The sequence below is a fragment of the Bos indicus genome, chromosome X (assembly GCF_029378745.1).
Source record: "Bos indicus isolate NIAB-ARS_2022 breed Sahiwal x Tharparkar chromosome X, NIAB-ARS_B.indTharparkar_mat_pri_1.0, whole genome shotgun sequence".
Classification (NCBI taxonomy): domain Eukaryota; kingdom Metazoa; phylum Chordata; class Mammalia; order Artiodactyla; family Bovidae; genus Bos; species Bos indicus.
The window spans coordinates 69,223,394-69,246,840 of record NC_091789.1 but is presented as its reverse complement, the minus strand read 5'-3'; the positions used below and the strand labels follow the sequence as shown (position 1 = coordinate 69,246,840).

At 35.4% G+C, this 23,447-nt stretch overlaps 1 protein-coding gene across 2 annotated transcripts in view; it reads left to right on the top strand.

The window, feature by feature from the left end:
- The window catches only part of IL13RA2 (interleukin 13 receptor subunit alpha 2), an 83,285-nt gene extending 60,633 nt beyond the window's left edge, over window positions 1-22,652 (top strand). The window contains exons 2-10 of one of the 2 annotated variants that reach the window (XM_070785217.1): window positions 3,234-3,360; window positions 9,027-9,178; window positions 10,227-10,380; window positions 10,959-11,079; window positions 14,560-14,744; window positions 15,889-16,031; window positions 17,199-17,343; window positions 21,624-21,739; window positions 22,492-22,652. In XM_070785217.1, coding sequence (XP_070641318.1) covers window positions 3,267-3,360; window positions 9,027-9,178; window positions 10,227-10,380; window positions 10,959-11,079; window positions 14,560-14,744; window positions 15,889-16,031; window positions 17,199-17,343; window positions 21,624-21,739; window positions 22,492-22,524 — 1,143 coding nt within the window. In that variant the 5' untranslated portion in view covers window positions 3,234-3,266 and the 3' untranslated portion in view covers window positions 22,525-22,652. The remainder of the gene's footprint in view (window positions 1-3,233; window positions 3,361-9,026; window positions 9,179-10,226; window positions 10,381-10,958; window positions 11,080-14,559; window positions 14,745-15,888; window positions 16,032-17,198; window positions 17,344-21,623; window positions 21,740-22,491) is intronic. The other variant, XM_070785218.1, reaches the window with a different exon arrangement.
- The last annotated feature ends 795 nt before the right edge of the window (window positions 22,653-23,447 follow it).

Sequence of the window (23,447 nt, the reverse complement as noted above, 5' to 3'; positions counted from 1 at the left end):
GAGCAAAAATGTTGTGTAAAACTGAGTGGACAGAAACAAGAAGTTGTTTGCCACATTGATATTAGGTCTGGAAACTGCCTAGTGTATTGGTTATCAAGGAGTCTGACACTAGGCTCTTTAGGTTCAAATCCAAGCTTCACCATTTATGGCCTGTAGTAACTTGTAGGAAGTTGTTTAATTTCTTCTCTTCTCAATTTCTGGTCTTTAACATGGGAATAAAAATATTGCATACATCCAAGGCTGACTGAGTATTAAATGAGATTATGCATATAAAGGGCTTAGCACAGGCCAGTGCCTGAGGTGCTGGGAATGCAATCAATAGTAGGAGATATTATCATTATTTTAGATTTTATGATTCATCACTTGCACCTTGCGTCTTCAGACAAGATTTACCTGGAATAGTATTTGGCAAAAAAAAAAAAAAAAAAAGATGCACAATCAAAGTTTGTTGAATTATTACTCTGCTAAAAATGTCATGATGATAAAACTGTGTGGTGGGGTTGATGGTTTGGGTGGCGACTGTAGGTTGAGGAAGGTTTGCAGGGAGACTTCTGGAAAGATAGGTGCAGGATAGACTCCTTATAACAAGAAAATTTATTTAGTCAGCAGAAAGGGCTCAAGAGAGCTGTTTTTCAGTCCTAGCTCTGCTCCCAGTAAGTTGTGTAAGCTAGGATGACTCACTTTCCTCTTTGGGTATTTCCTCATTTTTAAAAATAAAATGACCAGATAAGTGGTTGTTAACTGTGGGCTGGGAGTGGGGAGTATATCTGAAACTGTTTCAAATTTTGTATCTCTGCATTTCTATCCCCCATCTTTCATTTGCCTTCAGATCCCTTGTGAAAAACTCTGTCCTTCTGCTAACTACTGGAGAAGGAAATGGCAACCCACTCCAGTACTCTTGCCTGGAAAATCCCATGGACGGAAGAGCGTGGTAGGCTACAGTACATGGGGTCTCAAAGAGTCGGACACGACTGAGTGACGTCACTTTCACTTTCACTTTTCTGCTAACTATATATATATAACTATATATATAACTATATATATAACTATATATATAACTATATATATAACTATATATATAACTATATATATATATATATATATATATATATATAAAACCCCTCATTGCACTAGTGACTGTCTTGTAACCCAGAAGCTGAGGAAAGAATTGTCTTCACATTCACTTGGGTAAGAAAGTCTAGGTGGGACACTGCTATTCAGGAATTCCTTTTGTGGATTTCTACATAATTGATTCAGGAAGCCAGCTAGCCTATTTCCCATTTTTGCTTAAATGTGTTTAACTGATCCAGGAAATGCTATTTGATGGTCTGAGTTTAATTTCAGTAGCCTATAAATAGAATAGAAGCAAGTTATTTTTAACCTTAGTTAGCTTTTATGCTGTACATGACCAGGGGCTAATAAAATATTTAAGGACAGATTGATAATAGGGCAAGCATGATTGTCTTCATCCTTATAGATAATATGAAAGAATTTGTTTGTCAGACCTATTATTGCCTTGGATCCAAAAGTAACCAGTCTTTTTATCTCTATCTCTAAGAGCATCTCTATGGCAGAAATGTGGCCTTCTGTTCACCAAACCCACTTACTACTTACACATGCCTTAGAAGGCAGCAATGGGCTGCTGATGGGGAGGAAGGAATTGTGGAGAGAGATTCATTGGACCTCAGTAAGAGAAATGGCATCCCCTTATGATTGTATGAGACAGAGAAAAAGAAATAGCATGGTGTTGCTTCAGCCTGGCTAGCTAACTTAAGGAAGACTTAAATGCTGGAGTCCCAAGGGAAAAGCTTTCATAATACTGAGCCAAACATGTGGGATCCAGCATATTAGGGTGGAAGGGCACTAGACTGGGAATCACATCTCTGTTCTACTTCCAGCTTTGTTACTAATTTACTAACTTACTGTGTAATCTTGGGCAAGTCTGAGTTTTACTTCCCAATATATAAAGGAGGATTGGACTAGCATTGCCTCCAATATACTTGCTGGCTCTAACAGTCTGATTCCAAGATTCCATTATGTAATAATTGAAGCCTAGCAACATGAGAACATTACAACTGGAGCAGGTAAGATTAAGAGGGTGGGGCAGGGGAAAAGGGTCTGTCCTGCATAATTAACTTAAGTAGGAGAAAAGAAAAGCAGTCTCTGACTGTTGGGGTAATTGACTTTTAATCCTTCCTGTGAAATTGTTGGTTTTAAGAATATAGACTGAAAGAGAAGTGTAGAACTGGAAGTAATGATTTTTTATGGAAAGGAGAGTATTTTTTGATTGAATACATGTGTGGAGACATGAATCCTTTTAGTTTTGATCATAAAACCAGTATTCTTCAGTGGGAAAAAATGATTAAATTGTATTCTGTGGCAGTGAATTGCTGTTTTAAGAGAGGTGATAATTTCAGATTTGTCCTTACTGTATGTGATGTGAAATGGTTTGGAGGCAAGAAAGACTGGATAAGGAGATCCCTGATGATGAGATCCTCAGCTTAGGAAGGTGTAGTGATAATGGAGAAATTGGATGGGAGAGGGAGGGGTTCAGGAAGACTCAGGTTTCTGGTTTGGACAACTGGGAAGATTATGGTGCCATTTACTGATATAAGAAATACAGGGAAGAGTAGAACACATAGGAGATTAGATGATGAGGATTTAATGTTTATGAAGAAATGAAGCAAAGTTCTGAGTTATTTGAGGCTTTGGTATATTTGGTATTGTTTCTGAGCTTTTATCAATATTCAGATAACTTTCAAATAATTTTTGTCATAGAAAAGAGTGTGTGTATGTATTGGTGGCTAGTGGAGAATATCACTATGGAGACTAATGATATAATTCCCCCTGCAAATAGATAAGAACACTCAGGTGGGTCTGGTTCAGTCTTCAGGCTGAAGGCTATTTGAGCTCATCATATCTTGGTCATATCACGTGATGTATAATATGTGTGTGTGTGTGTGTGTGTGTGTGAAATCCGGGGGTTGAAGTGATATGTTTGTGTTGTCTTGTTTTTGCTTTCATAAGGATGAGACAAAAATCTTCCTTTCCAATTATTTTGGTTCCAAGCTTGATTTTTTTTTTTTTTTTTTTTCTGTTTAAATGATTCAAAGGGGCACAGTTTTCCCAGTTCTTGGTGGAAAGCCCACGAAGAGTTCCTAACTGTGTTTTTAATCACATTTAGTCCATATTGAAGTATGACAATGTTAAAATTGTATCTTTTTCCTTCTTAGAGTGGAAATTTCAAGGTATTAAATCTTAGAGAAATGGCTTTCATTCATTTGGATATCAGATGTCTATATACCCTTCTTATTTGCACAGCTTTTGGCTCTACTTTGTCTTCAAATGCTGAAATAAAAGGTAAACCAAGAATGGAGTAGTTTTAAAATCAGAGATATTAACTGCCTTTTCAAGCTACCATATGAAAGTGCATAAATAGATGGATTATTATTGGAAATATTTCAGGGAGCCCAACACAAAAGATACGTTCTTACTAGTCAGCCTCATGTGTAACGTAACTGATGATAAAAAAAATTTTGTGGGATAAAAGCCAAACTAAAATATACTTTGTATACCTTTTCATATAATCTTTTCTTTTTTTTTTTTTTTTGGTTATCTATTTTTATTTATTTTTTAAATTTAAATTTATTTATTTTAATTGGAGGATAATTACTTTACAATATTGTATTGGTTTTGCCATACATCAACATGAATCCACCACAGGTATACACATATTCCCCATCCTGAACCCCCCTCCCACCTCCCTCCCTGTACCATCCTTCTGGGTCATCCCAATGCACCAGCCCCAAGCATCCTGTACCCTGCATCAAACCTGGACTGCCAATTCATTTCTTATATGATATTATACATGTTTCAATGCCATTCTCCCAAATCATCCCATCCTCACCCTCTCCCACACAGTCCAAAAGACTGTTCTGTACATCTGTGTCTCTTTTGCTGTCTCGCATACAGGGTTATTGTTACCATCTTTCTAAATTCCATATATGTGCGTTAGTATACTCTATTGGTGTTTTTCTTTCTGGCTTACTTCACTCTGTATAATAGGCTCCAGTTTCATCCACCTCATTAGAACTGATTCAAATGTATTCTTTTTAATGGCTGAGTAATACTCCATTGTGTATATGTACCACAGCTTTCTTATCCATTCATCTGCTGATGGACATCTAGGTTGCTTCCATGTCCTGGCTATTATAAACAGTGCTGCGATGTACATTGGGATACACGTGTCTCTTTCAATTCTGGTTTCCTCAGTGTGTATGCCCAGCAGTGGGATTGCTGGGTCATAAAGGCAGTTCTATTTCCAGCTTTTTAAGGAATCTCCACACTGTTCTCCATAGTGGCTGTACTAGTTTGCATTTCCACCAATAGTGTAAGAGGGTTCCCTTTTCTCCATACCCTCTCCAGCATTTATTGCTTGTAGATTTGGATCGCAGCCATTGTGACTGGCTTGAAATGGTATCTCAATGTGGTTTTGATTTGCATTTCTCTGATAATGAGTGATGTTGAGCATCTTTTCATGTGTTTGTTAGCCATCTGTATGTCTTCTTTGGAGAAATGTCAATTTAGTTCTTTGGCTCATTTTTTGATTGGGTCGTTTATTTTTCTGGAATTGAGCTGCAGGAGTTGCTTGTATATTTTTGAGATTAGTTGTTTGTCAGTTGCTTCATTTGCTATTATTTTCTCCCATTCTGAAGGCTGTCTTTTCACCTTGCTTATAGTTTCCTTTGTTGTGCAGAAGCTTTTAATTTTAATTGGGTCCCATTCGTTTAATTTTGCTTTTATTTCCAATATTCTGGGAGGTGGGTCATAGAGGATCCTGCTGTGATTTATGTCGGAGAGTGTTTTGCCTATGTTTTCCTCTAGGAGTTTTATAGTTTCTGGTCTTACATTTAGATCTTTAATCCATTTTGAGTTTATTTTTTTGTGTAGGGTGTTAGAAAGTGTTCTAGTTTCATTCTTTAACAAGCGGTTGACCAGTTTTCCCAGTACCACTTGTTAAAGAGATTGTCTTTTCTCCATTGTATATTCTTGCCTCCTTTGTCAAAGATAAGGTGTGCATACGTGTGTGGATTTATCTCTGAGCTTTCTATTTGGTTCCATTGATCTATATTTCTGTCTTTGTGCCTGTACCATACTGTATTGATGACTGTGGCTTTATAGTAGAGCCTGAAGTCAGGCAGGTTGATTCCTCCAGTTCCATTCTCCTTTCTCAAGATTGTTTTGGCTTTTCTAGGTTTTTTGTATTTCCATACAAATTGTGAAATTATTTGTTGTAGCTCTGTGAAAAATACCACTGGTAGCTTAATAGGGATTGCATTGAATCTATAGATTGCTTTGGGTAGTATACTCATTTTCACTATATTGATTCTTCCGATCCATGAACATGGTATATTTCTCCATCTATTAGTGTCCTCTTTGATTTCTTTCACCAGTGTTTTATAGGTTTCTATATATAGGTCTTCAGTTTCTTTAGGTAGATATATTCCTAAGTATTTTATTCTTTTCATTGCAATGGTGAATGGAATTGTTTCCTTAATTTCTCTTTCTATTTTCTCATTATTAGTGTATAGGAATGCGTGGGATTTATGTATGTTGATTTTATATCCTGCAACTTTACTGTATTCTTTGATTAGCTCTAGTAATTTTCTGGTGAAGTCTTTAGGGTTTTCTATGTAGAGGATCATGTCATCTGCAAACAATGAGAGTTTTACTTCTTTTCCAATTTGGATTCCTTTTATTTCTTTTTCTGCTCTGATTGCTGTGGCCCAAACTTCCAAAACTATGTTAAATAGTAGTGGTGAAAGTGGGCACCCTTGTCTTGTTCCTGACTTTAGGGGAAATGCTTTCAATTTTTCACCATTGAGGATAATGTTTGCTGTGGGTTTGTCATATACAGCTTTTATTATGTTGAGGTATGTTCCTTCTATTCCTGCTTTCTGGAGAGTTTTTTTTTTTTTTTATCATAAATGGATGTTGAATTTTGTCAAAGGCTTTCTCTGCATCTATTGAGATAATCATATGGCTTTCATTTTTCAATTTGTTAATGTGATTTATTACATTGATTGATTTGCAGGTATTGAAGAATCCTCGCATCCCTGGGATAAATCCCACTTGATCATGGTGTATGATCTTTTTAATGTGTTGTTGGATTCTGATTGCTAGAATTTTGTTAAGGATTTTTGCATCTATGTTCATCAGTGATATTGGCCTATAGTTTTCTTTTTTTGTGGCATCTTTGTCAGGTTTTGGTATTAGGGTGATGGTGGCCTCATAGAATGCATTTCGAAGTTTACCGTCCTCTGCAATTTTCTGGAAGAGTTTGAGTAGGATAGGTGTTAGCTCTTCTCTAAATTTCTGGTAGAATTCAGCTGTGAAGCCGTCTGGACCTGGGCTTTTGATTGCTGGAAGATTTCTGATTATGGTTTCAATTTCCATGCTTGTGATGGGTCTGTTAAGATTTTCTCTTTCTTCCTGGTTCAGTTTTGGAAAGTTGTTACTTTTCTATGAATTTATCCATTTCTTCTAAGTTGTCCATCTTATTGGCATATAATTGCTGATGGTAGTCTCTTATGATCCTTTGTATTTCTGTGTTGTCTGTTGTGATCTCTCCATTTTCATTTCTAATTTTATTGATTTGATTCTTCTCCCTTTGTTTCTTGATGAGTCTTGCTAATGGTTTGTCAATTTTATTTATCCTTTCAAAGAACCAGCTTTTGGCTTTGTTGATTTTTGCTATGGTCCCTTTTGTTTCTTTTGCATTTATTTCTGCCCTAGTTTTCATATAATCTTTTCTAATAAAGAGGCTATTTACCCAAAACCTCATTGTCTGGTATGCAATTAACTGAAAACTTTCCTTAATTACTCAGTTCAGTTCAGTCGCTCAGTTGTGTCTGATTCTTTGCTACCCCATGGACTGTAGCACACCAGGCTTCGCTGTCCATCACCAACTCCTGGAGCTTGCTTAGACTCATGTCCATTGAGTCGGTGATGCCATCCAACCATCTCATCCTCTGTCGTCCCCTTCTCCTCCCACCTTCAGTTTTCCCAGCATTGGGGTCTTTTCCAATGAGTCAGTTCTTCACATCAGGTGGCCAAAGTATTGGAGTTTCAGCATCAGTCCTTCCAATGAATATTCAGGACCGATTTCCTTTAGGATGGACTGGTTGTATCTCCTTGCAGTCCAAGGGACTCTTAAGAGTCTTCTCCAACACCGCAGTTCAAAAGCATCAGTTCTTGGCACTCAGCTTTCTTTATAGTCCAACTCTCACATCCATACATGACTACTGGAAAAAACCATAGCTACCTTAACTTTTAAGACAATTAAATAAGTTTTAAAAATACATAAGTTTAAAATGAATTTTAAAAATAATTACACAATTATTAAGTCATGTGTAATGAACTTTTCATTGCAGAAGGTAATTAGAAGTATGTATTTAACAAAAATTTCTAATCATGAAACAATAGGATTGTCATTTCATCCTCAATAGAGACCTTCTTTATTTGGTTCATGGGGCTCTCATTTCAAATCATTATTTGTGGCATCATTTATTTCTGTTGATTCTTTTACTTACCTCAATATGTAATATGAAGTAAAGTATTAAAATGAAAAGCAGAGCAGAAATGAGAAGAAATTATTAGCAGAAAGGCAACATGAGAGCAGTACTATGTACTAGATTTGCTAGTAGGCTTAGTAAGTTTATGGGACTTCCCTTGTAGTTCAGACAGTACAGAATCTGCCTACAATGTAGGAGGCCCAGGTTTGATCCCTGGGTCCAGAAAATCCCCTGGAGAAGGGCGTGGCTACCCACTCCAGTATTCTTGCTTCAAGAATTCTGTGGACAGAGGAGTCTGGTGGACTACAGTCCATGCAGTTGCAAAGAGTTGGACATGACTGAGTGACTAACACTTCTACATTTATAGAATAATTTGTTAATTTTTATTGGTTTCTAAATCACCAGATGAAGGAGCCATTGCCTCCTGCTGCCCCCTCCCTTGAAATAAAAGAAGCTGTTTCCTGTCACTCAGCTGCCTACCACTTTTTTTTGAGTCCTTCCAAAGAATGGCTCAGGTTTGCATATTCTACAAATAGCTCTGAGCTTTAGTTAACCAGAGGATTCAATTATCTTGAATGGACCAACAAAATCTACCTGTTCTCCTAATTCTTAAGGCACTTAGCCAGAGTAGTCATATTTTATATTTTCTATCCCTTTTTGTGTGTGCCATATTTTATATTTTCTATCCCTTTGTGTCTATGTGCCATGTATGTTATGTTGTTATACATATAGTAAACACTAGATTAATACTGACTGATTCTTGCTATGAGAGAGATTTATGTAATAAAATGTTCCTACCCAAGACCAAATTGTGGTCTATATGACTGCAGAGATAACTCCATGTTGAATTTCTTATTTCTATGAAAACAATACCTAGCTAGGCTAAGTCACATTTACATATGCAATTTCTTAAAGAAGGGACAACTATGTAGTAGTAATCTAGATTTTTAAAAACAGCTTTTCTGATATTTAATTCACAAGACATAAAACTTATTCTTTTAAAGTATAATGTACAGTGGTTTTTAGTATATTCACAAAGTTGTATAATAGCCACAGTTACCAAATTCCAGAATAGTTACATCACCCCAAAAAGAAACTTCATATCCATTAAGTAGTTACATCTCATTCGCCCCTCCCTCCAGCACCTGACAACCACTAATTGATTTTCTGTCTCTATGAATTTGCCTATTTCAATATCTCACGTAAATGAAATCATGCAATATGTGGGCTTCTTTCACTTAGCATAAGGTTTTCAAGGTTCATTCATGTTCTAGCATATATCAGTATTTCATTCTTTCTTATGGCTGGATAATATTCCATTTTATGAATGTATCATAGTTTTTTTTTTTTTTCATTCATCAGTTGATGGACATATGGAAGTAATCTAGATTTAAAAATCTTTGTCATAAAATTCAGGATAAAAATTAAAATATTCTATTGATTTTATTTCAGTTAATCCTCCTCAGGATTTTCAAATAGTGGACCCTGGATATTTAGGTTATCTCTATTTGCAGTGGCAACCTCCAGTGTCTCTGGATAATTTTAACAAATGCACTGTAGAATATGAGTTAAAATATCGAAATGTTGATAGTGAAAGCTGGAGGGTAAGTAAAGCATGCACTTAAGATACTAGAGTGCTTATTAGTTTTCTTGTGATTCCTGATGTCAGTGTCTGCTCTTATTTCTGTATCTCAATAGCTATTATTAAGATATAAGTTGCATGCCTGCTGTTGTCTCCTGTGTATCCTGCAATATCTGTTCTCACCCCACCCACTATTAAGACTACCACTGGAAGTACAGGAAAGGAAAACCTGATCTCATGAAATATGGACTCATAGAGTACTTATACATATTACCATATTTCAGAGTTACTTAAATCCTGTGTATGGATCTTACTTATGCTACTGGATGATGTCAGCTTTTTCTCTGTAGGAATTAATCCTTATTTATCTTTGTACTCACCCTACAGAACACAGCATGGTTCTTTGCATATATTGTAGTAAGTGCTCAGTGAAAGTTTATTGAATCATTAACTATTTACATAGTCAACAAGCATTTCTTTCAAAGATTTTGATTGTACAAGGAATTCTGTTATCTTCTTAATTCAGCTAGGTAGTTTCAAAGAACAATTAAAATCAAACAGTCATTGAGTAACTTTTTTTCCAAAAGTTTTCCAAAACTTTTTTGCCAGCTACTTCACTAGCTAGGTATCAGGAATAAAAAGATAAATGATATATGGCTTTAGTCCTTCAGATAGTCGCACTTTGTCTGGCTTCCTCCAGTTACCACCAAGATTGTACATGATTTCATGTGATTTTTGAAAGGTGATAAATTGTCATGTAATAGGCATATGGTACATGAAAATTATCCCTTGATTTTAAGTTGGTTATAGCTCAAGTTCTTGCCACAGAGCCTTTTTTGTCTTCCAGAATTTATTTTAAATGAGGTGTTAAGATCTCATCAAATGACATAATATGCAGAAGGTGAACTCTGCCAAAAATATATCTGGGACACTTTATCAGATAATCATCTGGAATTTCTTAGCTATTGAGGACTCCCCAGAGTATTAATGACTTTTTAGTCTTATTAATGTGGCTCATGATACCATTATTGTTTCTAAGCTTGACTCTGTCTCATCTTTTTATCAAACAGACGATCATCACTAAGAATCTACTTTACAAAGATGGATTTGATCTTAACAAAGGTGTTGAAGCAAAGATACACACACTTCTGCCAAGGCAATGCACAAATGGATCAGAAGTTCAAAGTTCATGGTCAGAAGCTACTTATTGGATATCATCACAAGGTTAAAACAAAGCTCTCTTGTCATAATACTGTTAGAAAAATCTATGGGAAGTAAGTTCCTTAACACTTATACAGCAGATTATATGTACAGTTGAGAATGTGGCACAAAATAGAATCCTTCTGAGAAGTGGGTGACTGGTGTTTTGAATTCTTTAAATCAGAAAACATATGTGGCAAAACCTACATCTTATTTCATGCATGCATGCTCAGTCATGTGCAACTCTTTGTGGCCCCATAGACTATAGCCCTTATTAGGTTAATATAGATCCCAGTTTGGGGCTCATATCAGTGAATATACATGCAACTATGCAGCTGCTCAGAGCATCCTAGAATTATTAATTTGGCACTTCTGCATATGCTTACACTAGTACCAATAAATGAGCCCTGAAAAGTTTTTGATTTTGCATGTTCCACTTGAAGTGAAGTGATTTCCAACAACTTCCTTTGGGGGTTTTCCTGATTATGTTGATTGCTAAATGAAGTGGAGAGGTCAAAGGAAATGAAATAAAATTGCTTAGTGATTTCCCAAGTGATTCATTATCATGTCTTTCAAGCATTCACAGTTTATTCATTTCTTAGGAAATCTGGACACTAAAATTCAGGATATGGATTGTGTATATTACAACTGGCAATATTTACTCTGCTCTTGGAAACCTGGCATGGGTGCCCATTTGGATAGCAATTACAGGTTATACTACTGGTAAGTATTTTTATAATAAGAATTCCATATCCAGAAGATATCTATCAAAATTAATCCACAGTATGAGTAACTGTATTTTCGTTAGGGCTTCCCAGGTAGCTCAGATGGTAAAGAATCTACCTGAAATGCAAGGGACCTGGGTTCAATCCCTGAATTGGGAAGATCCCCTGGAGAAGGGAATGGCAACCCACTCCAGTATTCCTGCCCAGAGAATTCCATGGACAGAGAAGCCTGGAGGGCTACAGTCCTTGGGGTCGCAAAGAGTCTGACAGGACTGAGTGACTAGCACATATATACATACCAATTCAAACTTTAAAAAATACAAACAAGGCAAACAAAACAGATACTTGGGCCTCTAGATGGGCTTCCCTGATAGCTCAGCTAATAAAAAATCCGCCTGCAATGTGGAGACCCGGGTTCGATCCCTGGGTTGGGAAGATCCCCTGGAGAAGGGAATGGCTACCCACTTCAGTATTCTGGCCTGGAGAAGTCCATGGACTGTATAGTCCATGCAGTCACAAAGAGTTGAACACAACTGAGCGAATTTCATTTTCATTAAACTGAATTCATTATACTTTTTCAGAGTTGGATTTATGATGAAGTTTATTTACAGTTGTTTAGGGTTCTCAATGGGAATAAGTAGGTTTAGGCTGTAGCTACTAGAAGGCACTCTATGGGTGATATAAGGAATGCAATCATTGTTTCTGTACTGAGTTAAATTTTGCATCTTCTAGATAGATGGAATTATAACCTAAATAGTTTTGACATATTTCATATTCTTGCTTTTTAAAAAACCATGTAGCTATTAAAACCTGATCCTTTTTCTGACTTCCATGACTTTGTTAACTCTCACTAAGTGTTTAAAGTGTTGTCACTGCTTTTAATATACCATTTAGGTTTGTTGTAGCTTTTCTTCCAAGAAGCAAGCATCTTTTAATTTCATGGCCACTTTGCCAACAATCATATAGTCAAAGCTATGGTTTTTCCAGTAGTCATTTACAGATGTGAGAGTTGGACCATGAAGAAGGCTAAGCACCAAAGAATTGACACTTTCAAACTGTGGTGCTGGAGAAGACTCTTGAGAGTCCCTTGAACAGCCAGGAATATCAAACCAGTCAATCCTAAAGGAAATCAACTCTGAATATTCATTGGAAGGATTGATGCAGAAGCTGAAGCCCCAATAATTTAGCTACCTGATATGAAGAGCCCAACTTGTTGGAAAAGACTCTGATTCTGGGAAAGGTTGAGTACAGGAGGAGAAGGGGGCAACAGAGGATGAGTTAGTTGGATGGCATCATTGACTCAATGGACAGGAGTTTGAACAAATTCTGGGAAATAGTAAAGGGCAGGGAAACCTTGCAGCCCATGGGTTTACAAAGAGTCGGATATGACTTAGCAAAATATTTGGCATAAAGTGAATTCAATGGAGTCCAGATATTTGTACCAGTACCATATCAGCTGCTAGGCTCATATTTTGGCTGCAAGGAGATCCAGCCAGTCCATTCTGAAGGAGATCAGCCCTGGGATTTCTTTGGAAGGAATGATGCTAAAGCTGAAACTCCAGTACTTTGGCCACCTCATGCAAAGGGAAAAGACTCTGATGCTGGGAGGGATTGGGGGCAAGAGGAGAAGGGAACGACAGAGGATGATATGGCTGGATGGCATCACTGACTCGATGGATGTGAGTCTGAGTGAACTCCGGGAGTTGGTGATGGACAGGGAGGCCTGGCGTACTGGGATTCATGGGGTTGCAAAGAGTCGGACACGACTGAGTGACTGAACTGGCTGGCTTTTATGAGATTTATCCCTATGTGTATTATGTTCTCAGAGGATTTTCATTCATTTTATTAAACATAACAATATTTTATGTCTGCTTTTATTTTTTAAATGTTTTAATTAAATTTTCTCTTTCATTTTTATATTTTATTTACTTTGAAATTTGATTTTTATTTTATATTAGAATATAGTTGATTTACAATGTTTTTAGTTTCAAGTGTACAGCAAAGTGATTCAGTTATACATATACATATATCTATTCTTTTTCAGTTTCTTTTCCCACATAGGTTATTAGAGAATATTGAGTAGTTTCCTGTGCTATACAGTAGGTCCTTATTGATTACCTATTTTGTATATAATAGTGTGTATATTTTAATCCAAGCTCCTAATTTACCCCACCACCACCTTTCCCCTTTAGTAACCATGTTTGTTTTTGAAGTCTATGAGACTGTTTCTGTTTTGTAAATAAGTTCGTTTGTGTCATTTTGTATATTTAAATATAAGTGATATCATATGATATTTTTATTTCTCTTTCTGATTTACTTCATTTGTATGATAATATCTAGCTCCATTCATGTTGCTGCAGATAGCATGATCTCATTTATTTTTATGGCTAAGTAGTATTCCATTTTGTATATGTACCACATCTACTTTATCCATTCATCTATCAATGGACATTTAGATTGCTTCCATGCCTTGGCTACTGTAAACAGTGCCACTATGAATACTGAGATGCATGTATCTTTCCTAGTTAGTTTTCTCCAGCTATATGCCCAGGAGTGGGATTGCTGGATCATATAGTAGTTTTATTTTTAGTTTTTTTAAGGAACCTCCATACTGTTCTTTATAGTGGTTATACCAATTTATATTCCCACCAACAGTGTAGGAGGGCTCCTTTTACTTCACACCTGCTCCAGCATTATTTTTCTTTCTTTTTTTCCCACTGAAGTGAGATTGACTTACAGTGTTGCTCCAATCTCTGCTGTACAGCAAAATGACTCAGTTATATACATATATACATTCTTTTCCATTGTGGTTTATCACAGGATATTGAATATAGTTCCCTGTACTATACATTAAGAGCTTGCTGTTTATCCATTCTAAATGTAATAGTTAGCATCTACCAACCCCATTTCCAGCATTGATTGTTTGTAGACTTGTTGATGAAGGCCATTCTGACTGGTGTGAGGTGACACCTCATTGTAGTTTTGATTTGCATTTCTCTAATAATTACTGATGTTGAACATCTTTTCCTGTGCTTCTTGGCCACCTTGTAAATCTGCTTTTAAATCTGCTTTCTTCTAGTAAATTCTTCAGTACTGTATTTCAAAAAGCAGTACCATTCAGGATTATCAATATAAATCCCATGTTTTCCTAATAGGAATCTTATTCTTTGATTCACAATCCTATTGGTGAATCAACATAACCTAAATATATGAGTAAGAATTATTGCCTTATATCTGAAATTTTATATAGATTCCCACCAGACTGTAAGCTCTGTAAAATAATGGGCTGTGTCTACTTTCCTTACTATTGTACCCCTAGCACTTTTCATGGGATCTGGCACATAGTTGGTATTCAGTAAATGTTGTATGTTATTAAATTATTTTTTATTTATCTGGTATTTTAAAATAATTGAAAACTGAGCAACATACAACTAGAAGATATTGATAAACACAATTCTTACCACACTTCTTTTTATAGGTATGAGGGCTTGGACCATGTGTTAGAGTGTATTGATTACATCCAGGCTAAAGGAAAAAATATTGGATGCAGGTTTCCCTACTTGGAGTCATCAGACTATAAAGATTTCTACATCTGTGTTAATGGATCATCAGAATCCCAGTTAATCAGACCCAGCTATTTCATTTTTCAGCTTCAAAATATAGGTGAGGTAAACAACTTCAAAATGTTTCTAGTTTAGACCATTTACAACCGACCATGTGGAAGAGAAGAGGTAGATAAATAGATATCTACTGGAATGCAAAGCCAGAAAACTGGAGGCCAACAGAGTACAAGGAAGAACTAATTAAATATAAAAGTATGGAAGATAAGGAATTGAATGAGTATAAAGCATAGTTTTCATTTAGAATTCATAATTTGTTTCCCAGCTTCAGAGTTTGTCTTCTAGAAAGTATTTTTGTCTAGTGTTAATAATGGAATAATTATGGAATCACTCATTCCCAATGCTCAAAAGGCCCTGGGAATAGGTTGGATATTGTCTGAGTCTGTGTTCTCATTTCTAACAGTTATAAGAATGACAGGTTCTAGAGCCAGCCATAAATTTTGAATTTATTACATTCTAGCTATATGACTTTGGGTGAGTTACTCTTAATATGTTTCAATTTCCTTATCAGTAAAATGAAGATAATAGAGGACCACCTCATAGATTTATTGTGAGATATGAATAAGTTTATGATGGAACATTCCTGGTTTACTTCCTGACACATCATAAGCTCTAAATAAGAATTAGCTATTAATAAAAATAAAAATACTAGTAGTAATTTGTTGTGGTAGTTGTTTCTAATGCCATAAAATGGAAAAATGACTGTAATGATTTGGATCTTCTAGCTTTTCTCTTTACATATTTGTCAATATGTGGCTTAACAAAAAATCAGTTTCCCAAATAACCAAGTTTCTTCAACTGATCTTGGTTAGCAAGTGGCTTTGATTTTAATTCACATTGGGGCTTCCCTTATAGCTCAGTCAGTAAAGGATCTGCCTGCAGTGCAGGAGACCTGGGTTCGATCCCTGGGTTGGGAAGATCCCCTGGAGAAGGAAATGGCAACCCACTCCAGTATCCTTGCATGGAAATCTCATGGACAGAGGAGCCTGGTGGGCTGCAGTCCATGGGGTCTCAAAGAGTCAGACACAATTAAGCAACTAACGCTTATTTACTTACTTATAGAGAATAGTCTTGAGCCACCTGATTTACCCTGGAGGCTTCAGTTAATAGGTGCCCCTAGCTTTTGATAAAGGCTACTGCTAAACTTCAATAACTTTCATGTTGAAACTGTTTCCTTTTGTTTTCAGTTAAACCTTTGCCACCAGACTACCTTAGTCTTACTATGAAGAATTCAGAAGTCAACCTGAAATGGAGCATTCCCAGAGGACCTATTCCAGCAAAATGTCTCATTTATGAAATTGAGTTCACAGAAGATGATACTGCCTGGGTGGTATGGAAATTTCATTTATTTGGGAAAATCATAAACACAGCCTTTTAAATAAAATAGTAAACATGAGAACCAAAGTCAGTTGCTATTCACATGAGGATGGAACATGACATGCACCTTAGTTTAACTTCCAGAAAATCAAACAATCTTGTGGACAACAGAAAGATGCTTGCAGTCTGAAAGTATAATCAGCTAATTATACCAACTTTAAAGCTACATAGGTCCTTAGAGATAATCTAGTCACTTGTTTCCAAATTGTTATATATTAATTTTATTCATTGGTTTCCAGCTTAGGGAGTGGTGGAAACAAGTGATGAAGACAAGTGGTGGAGACAATTGATTAGACTAGTTCTAATCAATTCACTTCACGTACAGATGAAAAAAACTGATTTATTCTACTTGAAAAAATAGATTTACAAGTCCCAAGGAAGTGAATTGACTTACAATAAAATTATGTACCTAGAACTAGAATCCAGATCTTATTCCCAGTCTACTTTAATTTACATTACATTATGCTAGCTCCCAAGAAAAGTTATAACAAATGAAAAGCTGTTGTTTTGGATGAGAAACACTCTTTGGCTCTTTTAAATGAAAAACTGAAGTAATCATGAAGTGATTTTCTTTTTTTCTTTTGAGAACATCCAGCTGTGTGTATTCTCATATCGGAAGGGGTGGTTTCATGTCAGGCCCTGAGCACTGTTATACTGGTCTTATGATTAAACAAAATAAGAATAAGGGAAAAAAGAAGCTTTGTGTGTATGAACTTTACAGTATCCATAGAAACAACCTTCGATGATGACTCTTTTTGCTAACTCAGTATATGTAGCATTTTCTAATTTATGGAATCTGGACAATTTGAAACTAATCCAAAATGGGAGTCATAAGCACCAAAACTACCTAGGAATTTTGCCCTGTCATATATTCCCTTTACTACCAGTAATCCATTATCACTACAGGAAAAATTTTAAGTATAAATAAGGAAGAAAGAATGAAAAGTAAAACACCATACAGCGATGGCCACTGTTAGGATTTTGGTATATACCTTTCTAGGCATTTGATGCATTTATTTCATGTAACAAAATTCACTTTATAAAAATGACAAATCAAATGGAGTATGGCTAGCTGCAGTTAGGTCAAATAATGACATCTTATTTTTTTCTTGGCTTTCAGACTACCACAATTGAAAATGAAATATACATCACAAGAACATCAAATGAAAGTCTCCAATTATGCTTTTTAGTAAGAAGCAAAATGAATATTTATTGTGCAGATGATGGAATATGGAGTGAGTGGAGTGATGAACAGTGCTGGAAAGGTATGGGATAAAAGAACAGTAGAGTATTTCTAGCACTGTTTGAAGAAGAAGATGCCTTATTGGATGTCATAGGTCACTACAATTTAGTGACACAGGTTATCAATATCATAGGGTCAACCTTTCTTCACCATTTTTTTTAATTGAAGTATAGTTTCTTGAGATATAAGTTACAAGTGTACAATATAGTGATTCACAATTTAAAAGGCTTTACTCCATTTAAAGTTATTATAAAATATTGGCTATATTACTTATTTTTATAGATGTCTATAATATTAATTGAGCTGTATCTTTTCCACACTGCAAGGTTTAATAAATTCTGTTTGATTCTTTCTACTTTCATTTGACAAGCTAATTTTACCTGTTTTGCTTTGATTTTGCTAGTGGATTACCTTCCAATGGTAGTCTTAGCTCCAAAATTTGGTGGTGCTATTCTTGAGTTTCTTATATACTTACCAGATGTTAACCAAATCTGTATTAGTACCAACTGGAGTTGCAGTAGTACATTTACTCTGAAGTTTTACATACAAGCATATATGTATTTTATTAGACCCTTGGGTATATTATGTATCTTCTTTATATGGTTTTGAAAAATTATATGCTCATTATTCAAGATTTTTAAAGTCTATGCCTCTTCCCCATTGAAATTCAAATGAATCCATTTAAATGTTAGAAAGAGGGAACAATCATAAAATATGTTGATATAGTTATTGAAGAAAATATATTTTAAAAAGAACAGTAACTAAACTATTTGCTCTTTGCTAGCAAAATTAATTTTCTCTCAGTGAATTTTGTAATTATGAAAGTCCAAATGCTCTTGCTGCTGCTAAGTCTCTTCAGTCGTGTCCGACTCTGTTCAACCCCATAGACGGCGGCCCACCAGGCTCCCCTGTCCCTGGGATTCTCCAGGCAAGAACACTGGAGTGCGTTGCCATTTCCTTCTCCAAAGCATGAAAGTGAAAAGTGAAAGTGAAAGTGAATTAGCTCAGTCGTGTCCGACTCTTAGCGACCCCATGGACTGCAGCCTATCAGGCTCCTCCGTCCATGGGATTTTCCAGGCAAGAGTACTGGAGTGGGGTGCCATTGCCTTCTCCAAATGCTCTTGCAGATAGTCTATAAACAAAAGATAAATTAGCAAGCACTTCAACTGAACATAGATTTATAGGAAATCTAATGTTCTGTTTTAGCTAGTTTAAGTTGTTGTAGTTCAGAGTCTTGTTATAGTTCAGTTATCAACATTCTTGCTTTTCTTTCAGAAGAGAGAATGTGCTAGTTCTTTTGTGGGGAAGACTATTTTAATCAATATTTTCCTATGCTTTTGATTTTCAAGAGAACAGAAATCTTAAACAAGACACTTGTTTTCGAGTGTCTGGTACCATGCCTAATGAACATTTTTCTGAATAATATGTTATCACTAGTAAAATATACATTCTGTTTACTTCCAACACTGATTTAAAGTGACTTATGGTAAAAGATATATTTCAATTAAATATGTTTGGGATTGACATGTACACACTATATTTAAAATGAATAACCAATAAGGACCTATTATATAGCACAGGGATCTCTGCTGAATACTCTGTAATAACCTAAATGGGAAAAGAATTTGAAAAAAAAAAAATATATATATATATAACTGAATTGTTTTGCTGTACACCTGAAGCTAATACAACATTGTTAACCAATAATATGGCAACATAAAATAAAGAATTAAAAAAAGAAAATAAACTTTCATGGAAGACAAAAATAGCAATATAAACAACATTGAGAAAGTGGCAAAATATTATTGTGCTTCACGGTATACTAGCTTTATCAATATAAATGTTAGTAATTATTTTAAATGGAAGGAAATCAGCTCAGCCTTGTTCTTTCTTGAAGGCATATAAACACATATGCAGATACAAACATATAATGGCATTTTTATTGATCATTCATCTCCTTTTATGTTGTTCCATTATAATAGAATCTGTTTTTGTTATCTTGCTATTAGTATACTGATATCATTCTCTTTCATATATCAGATATTTGTTAAGCACCTACTACGTGTCAGAGTTTTTCAGGTACTGGAGGTACAGTGGTAAAAAAAAAAAAAATCTTTGTTCTCATTGAATTTATATTTTATTCCCAAGTTAAGTAGAGATAGACATAAGCAAAGAAGCCAAATATATCTTATAATCACTAAGGGCTATGGAGGAAAAACAGGCAGAGAGAGAGAAAGAACTCAATTAACTAAAGATACATGGAATCAGAAAGAACACTTACTTGTACTATGTTTATTTTTTTTTTTTCATTTTTGTCACTAATATAAAAAATCTGAGACTCTGGAACTGACACTGTGCCCTGAATTATATCTTGTTTCGATTCCTGGGTCGGGAAGATCCGCTAGAGAAGGGATAGGCTACCCACTCCAGTATTCTTGGGCTTCCCTTGTGGCTCAGCTGGTAAAGAATCCGTCTGCAATGCAGAAGACCTGGTTTGGGAAGATCCCCTGGAGAAGGGAAGGCTACCCACTCCAGTATTCTGCCCTGGAGAATTCCATGTATAGTCTATGGGACCACAAAGAGTCAGACAGGACTGAGTGACTTTCACTTTCATTAGTCAATGAGTGTTTAAAGAAGACATGGTGGATTTTTAGCCACATTCTCAAAATAACATCCTTTTATATATTTTACATATAATCTTTTTTAAAGTTGGAGTATAATTGATTTATGTTGTTTTTTTGTTTGTTTTTGTTTTTTAAACTTTTTGTATGTAATCTTAACCATGTTTTTGATGACAGATTTCTTTTGCCCTGATGGCTATCTCTTGGTAGAATCTTAATAAGTTTTAGATTAGAAACAAAGACTTTTGAGATGCATGTGGTCTTATTTCTTTTGCACATTTCTTATTGGATGTTTTAAGTTATAGAAAAATAGCACAGTAATCTTTTGAAAATGACTATCTTATTCAGGATTTACTCTGAAACTTCACAAAAGAAGCCTATTTCTTGCTGTTAATTTTGCATGCCAGAAGCTCATATCATTAGTCATTTCTCTGGATTATATCCTTGCAATTCTTAACTGGGCCTATGAATTTGGTAATTTTCTAATAGAAAATAAGATCCTAAATGAATAAGACACCAAGAAAAAGTGGGGCTGGAGATAGTTTTGAGTATAGGTATAGGCCTAAGATTCAAAATGTTCCATAGTATTTCAAAAATGTGGGAGATACTGGTTTTGGAAGGATAAACCTTGTATACATTTTCAATTTGTCTAGTGATTGCTCATTTCTTGCTATGCAGTGAAAGTGTCAGTTACTCAGTTGTGTCCAACTCTTTGTGACCCCATGGACTGTAGCCCACCAGGCTCCTCTGTCCATAGAATTCTTTAGGCAAGAATACTGAAGTGGGTTGCCATTTCCTTCTCCAGAGGATCTTCCCAACCCAGGTATCAAACATGGCTCTCCCTCATTGCAGGCAGACACTTTACCAACTGAGCCACCAGGGAAGCCCTTGCTATGCAGAAGAACCATTAAAATTTCATCCCTAAAAAAAAAAAAAAAAAAAAGGAATGATAAGAAAAAGCTCATTTCTTTAGTCTCCAGAATGTGAGACAATTTCAAAAACATGACTTTTAAAGACTAGCTCCATTATTTGCACTGAGACTTATTGAAGACCAACTTTCACTCACTACTGCATTGTATGATATAAACATTTGACTTATTGCGAGTTAAGAGATACATATGGTGTGTTTATCTAATCCCTCTGTTAATATTTTACCACTGTGTTTTTGTAAAAAATTCACAAGAACAAATTTGAAACAAAATCATGTAAGAAAATATGAATGGGGGGAGGAAATTCCCTGGTGGTCTAATGGCTAAGACACTGTGCTTTCAATGCAGGGGGACCTAGGTTCTAACTCTGGTCAGGTAGCTAGATCCCACATGCCTCAACTTAGAGTTTTAATGCCGAAACTAAAGATCTTGTATGCCGCAACTAAGATCTGGCACAGCCAAATAAATAAATAAATATTTTTAAAAGAAAATAGAATGGGGCTTTAGGTAGTTATTTCTCTAAGCAAAATGAAGAGCTGTCACAATCCAGTAAAGTAGTTGTTCTATAAAAAAAAAGTGCACGAATTAAAGGAATGCCATACTCAAACATCACACTGGGAGATATGGCAGAAGTTGCCAAGTTTAACTCAGTTCTTCTCCATTTACAAGTTTATTTATAAAATAATTCCATTTTCAAAATAATTGTACACATCTAACCCTTTCCCTTTTTTTTTTTGTGATTTTAATCCTAGGTGACATATGGAAGGAAATCTTACTATTTTTCTTGGTACCGTTTGTTCTTGTCTCATTATTTGTTTTGATAGTTACTTGTACACTTTTATATAAGCAAAGAAATTTATTGAAAATGGTAAGTTGTATAGCATTACCATGTTTAGTCTGAGGTAATAGATAAAAAAATATTTTGCTTTAGAACTGATGAACCTACATTTTATAACCACCTGTACACTGTGAATGTACAATGATGTTGTGTAGACTATGATGATGTCTTAAGAATGAACAGTAATTTAAAAAATTAACCCTAAAAAGCTACATTTTGGGGTGAACTTGCTTTTGATGATGTATAAGAATAATGCTTTAGAACATGAAACGCTACCTTTAGATTAAGGAAAACATGAGAATTACAGGAGAAAAGCAGGATGGGGAAAAGGAAAGACTGACTTAAAATGTACACAGCTTGATATATATTACTAGTGTGCCACAGGTGAAAGATCGCAAAAATTTTAAAAATCTTGGTGCATAACCTCCGAGAGCTCACACTCCAGTTCTGCTAGCTGTACAGTAGAATCTATACAAAAACATAACCTGCATTATGAGCTGATTATAACCTGCATTATGAGCTGATTTTAGCTATTTGAGTTATACAGATAATGCTATAGGTTGACCACTGTATCTTTGGTGAGCTTTAAGAAGGAAATGTGATTAGAGGAAAAATACCATAATGCCAAGTCTTTTAAAGATAAAAGAAATGTGAATGTACATGAAATGTTTTGCTTTATTCCCTGCTGAATGCTTTTTTTCTATTTCTCTGAGTTATTAATCTAAGTCAAATAGTTTGTGTTATTAATGACTGTTAATAATGGAGCTCTTTCTTAATTTCAGGTTTTTCATACTGAAAAAAGAAGCCCTTTCTAATCAAGATTCACTCTGTTGACTCAATAAATCCCAGTCGTATGGCCAAATGTTAGATATGAGTCTTATCAAACTGAATTTTTTCCTAAATGTTGAATAAATTTTATTTTGACAACATTGTTGTCTTTAAATAGGTGTTTGATTATTAAAATCCTCAATTAGTAGGGAATTTTATGGATTCTATTAACAGATTTTTTTTTCTTATTAAGACACAAAGTTCAGAGACTTCCTTGGCAGTCAAGTGGTTATGACTCTGCTCTTCCACTGCAGGGTTCTAAATTCCACTGGTCAGGGAACTAAGATCCCTCACGCTGGGTGGTGAGGTCAAAAACAAAAACAAAGTTCAACCAATTAAATTTAAGATCTAATTACCTTTATTAGGTGATTCATGAATCAGACTGCATCCTACCTAGCAACTAGAAGGGTACTCTGAGGGGTTGTACAAAACAGAAGATTTTTATAGGAAGAAGGATAGGGCAAGGAAGCTATTAGCAAAAGAAAAAAGGATTGTTTTTAGGCCAACACATCTTTTTTGAGGGGGGAAGGGAAAGCAAGGGGTTTTAGCAGGCAGATTGCCTCTTCTTCTCTGAGGGGATATAGAGAGCCCATGTAGCAGGTGACCTCATTGGTGCTGACCAGAAAATTCCAGACTGGTTGATTAAGATTACATTTCTGGTGAAGGTCAAAACTGCAATTAGGTTAGTTGTTTAATCTACATTTGCTATCATGGGCTTTAGCACAAGTTGTGCCATTTTGGGCCTGTGGTTTTCTCTTTAACATTTCCTCAATCCAAGATGAGAGTGCTACATATAGAAAAATCTAGGGATGGGTCAGAATATAATCTGTGATGTATTTGTAAAACAATGTGATTTTGAGAATGGCACTGAGTCATAGAGATATTGTCAAATATGGAATATGAGATCCTA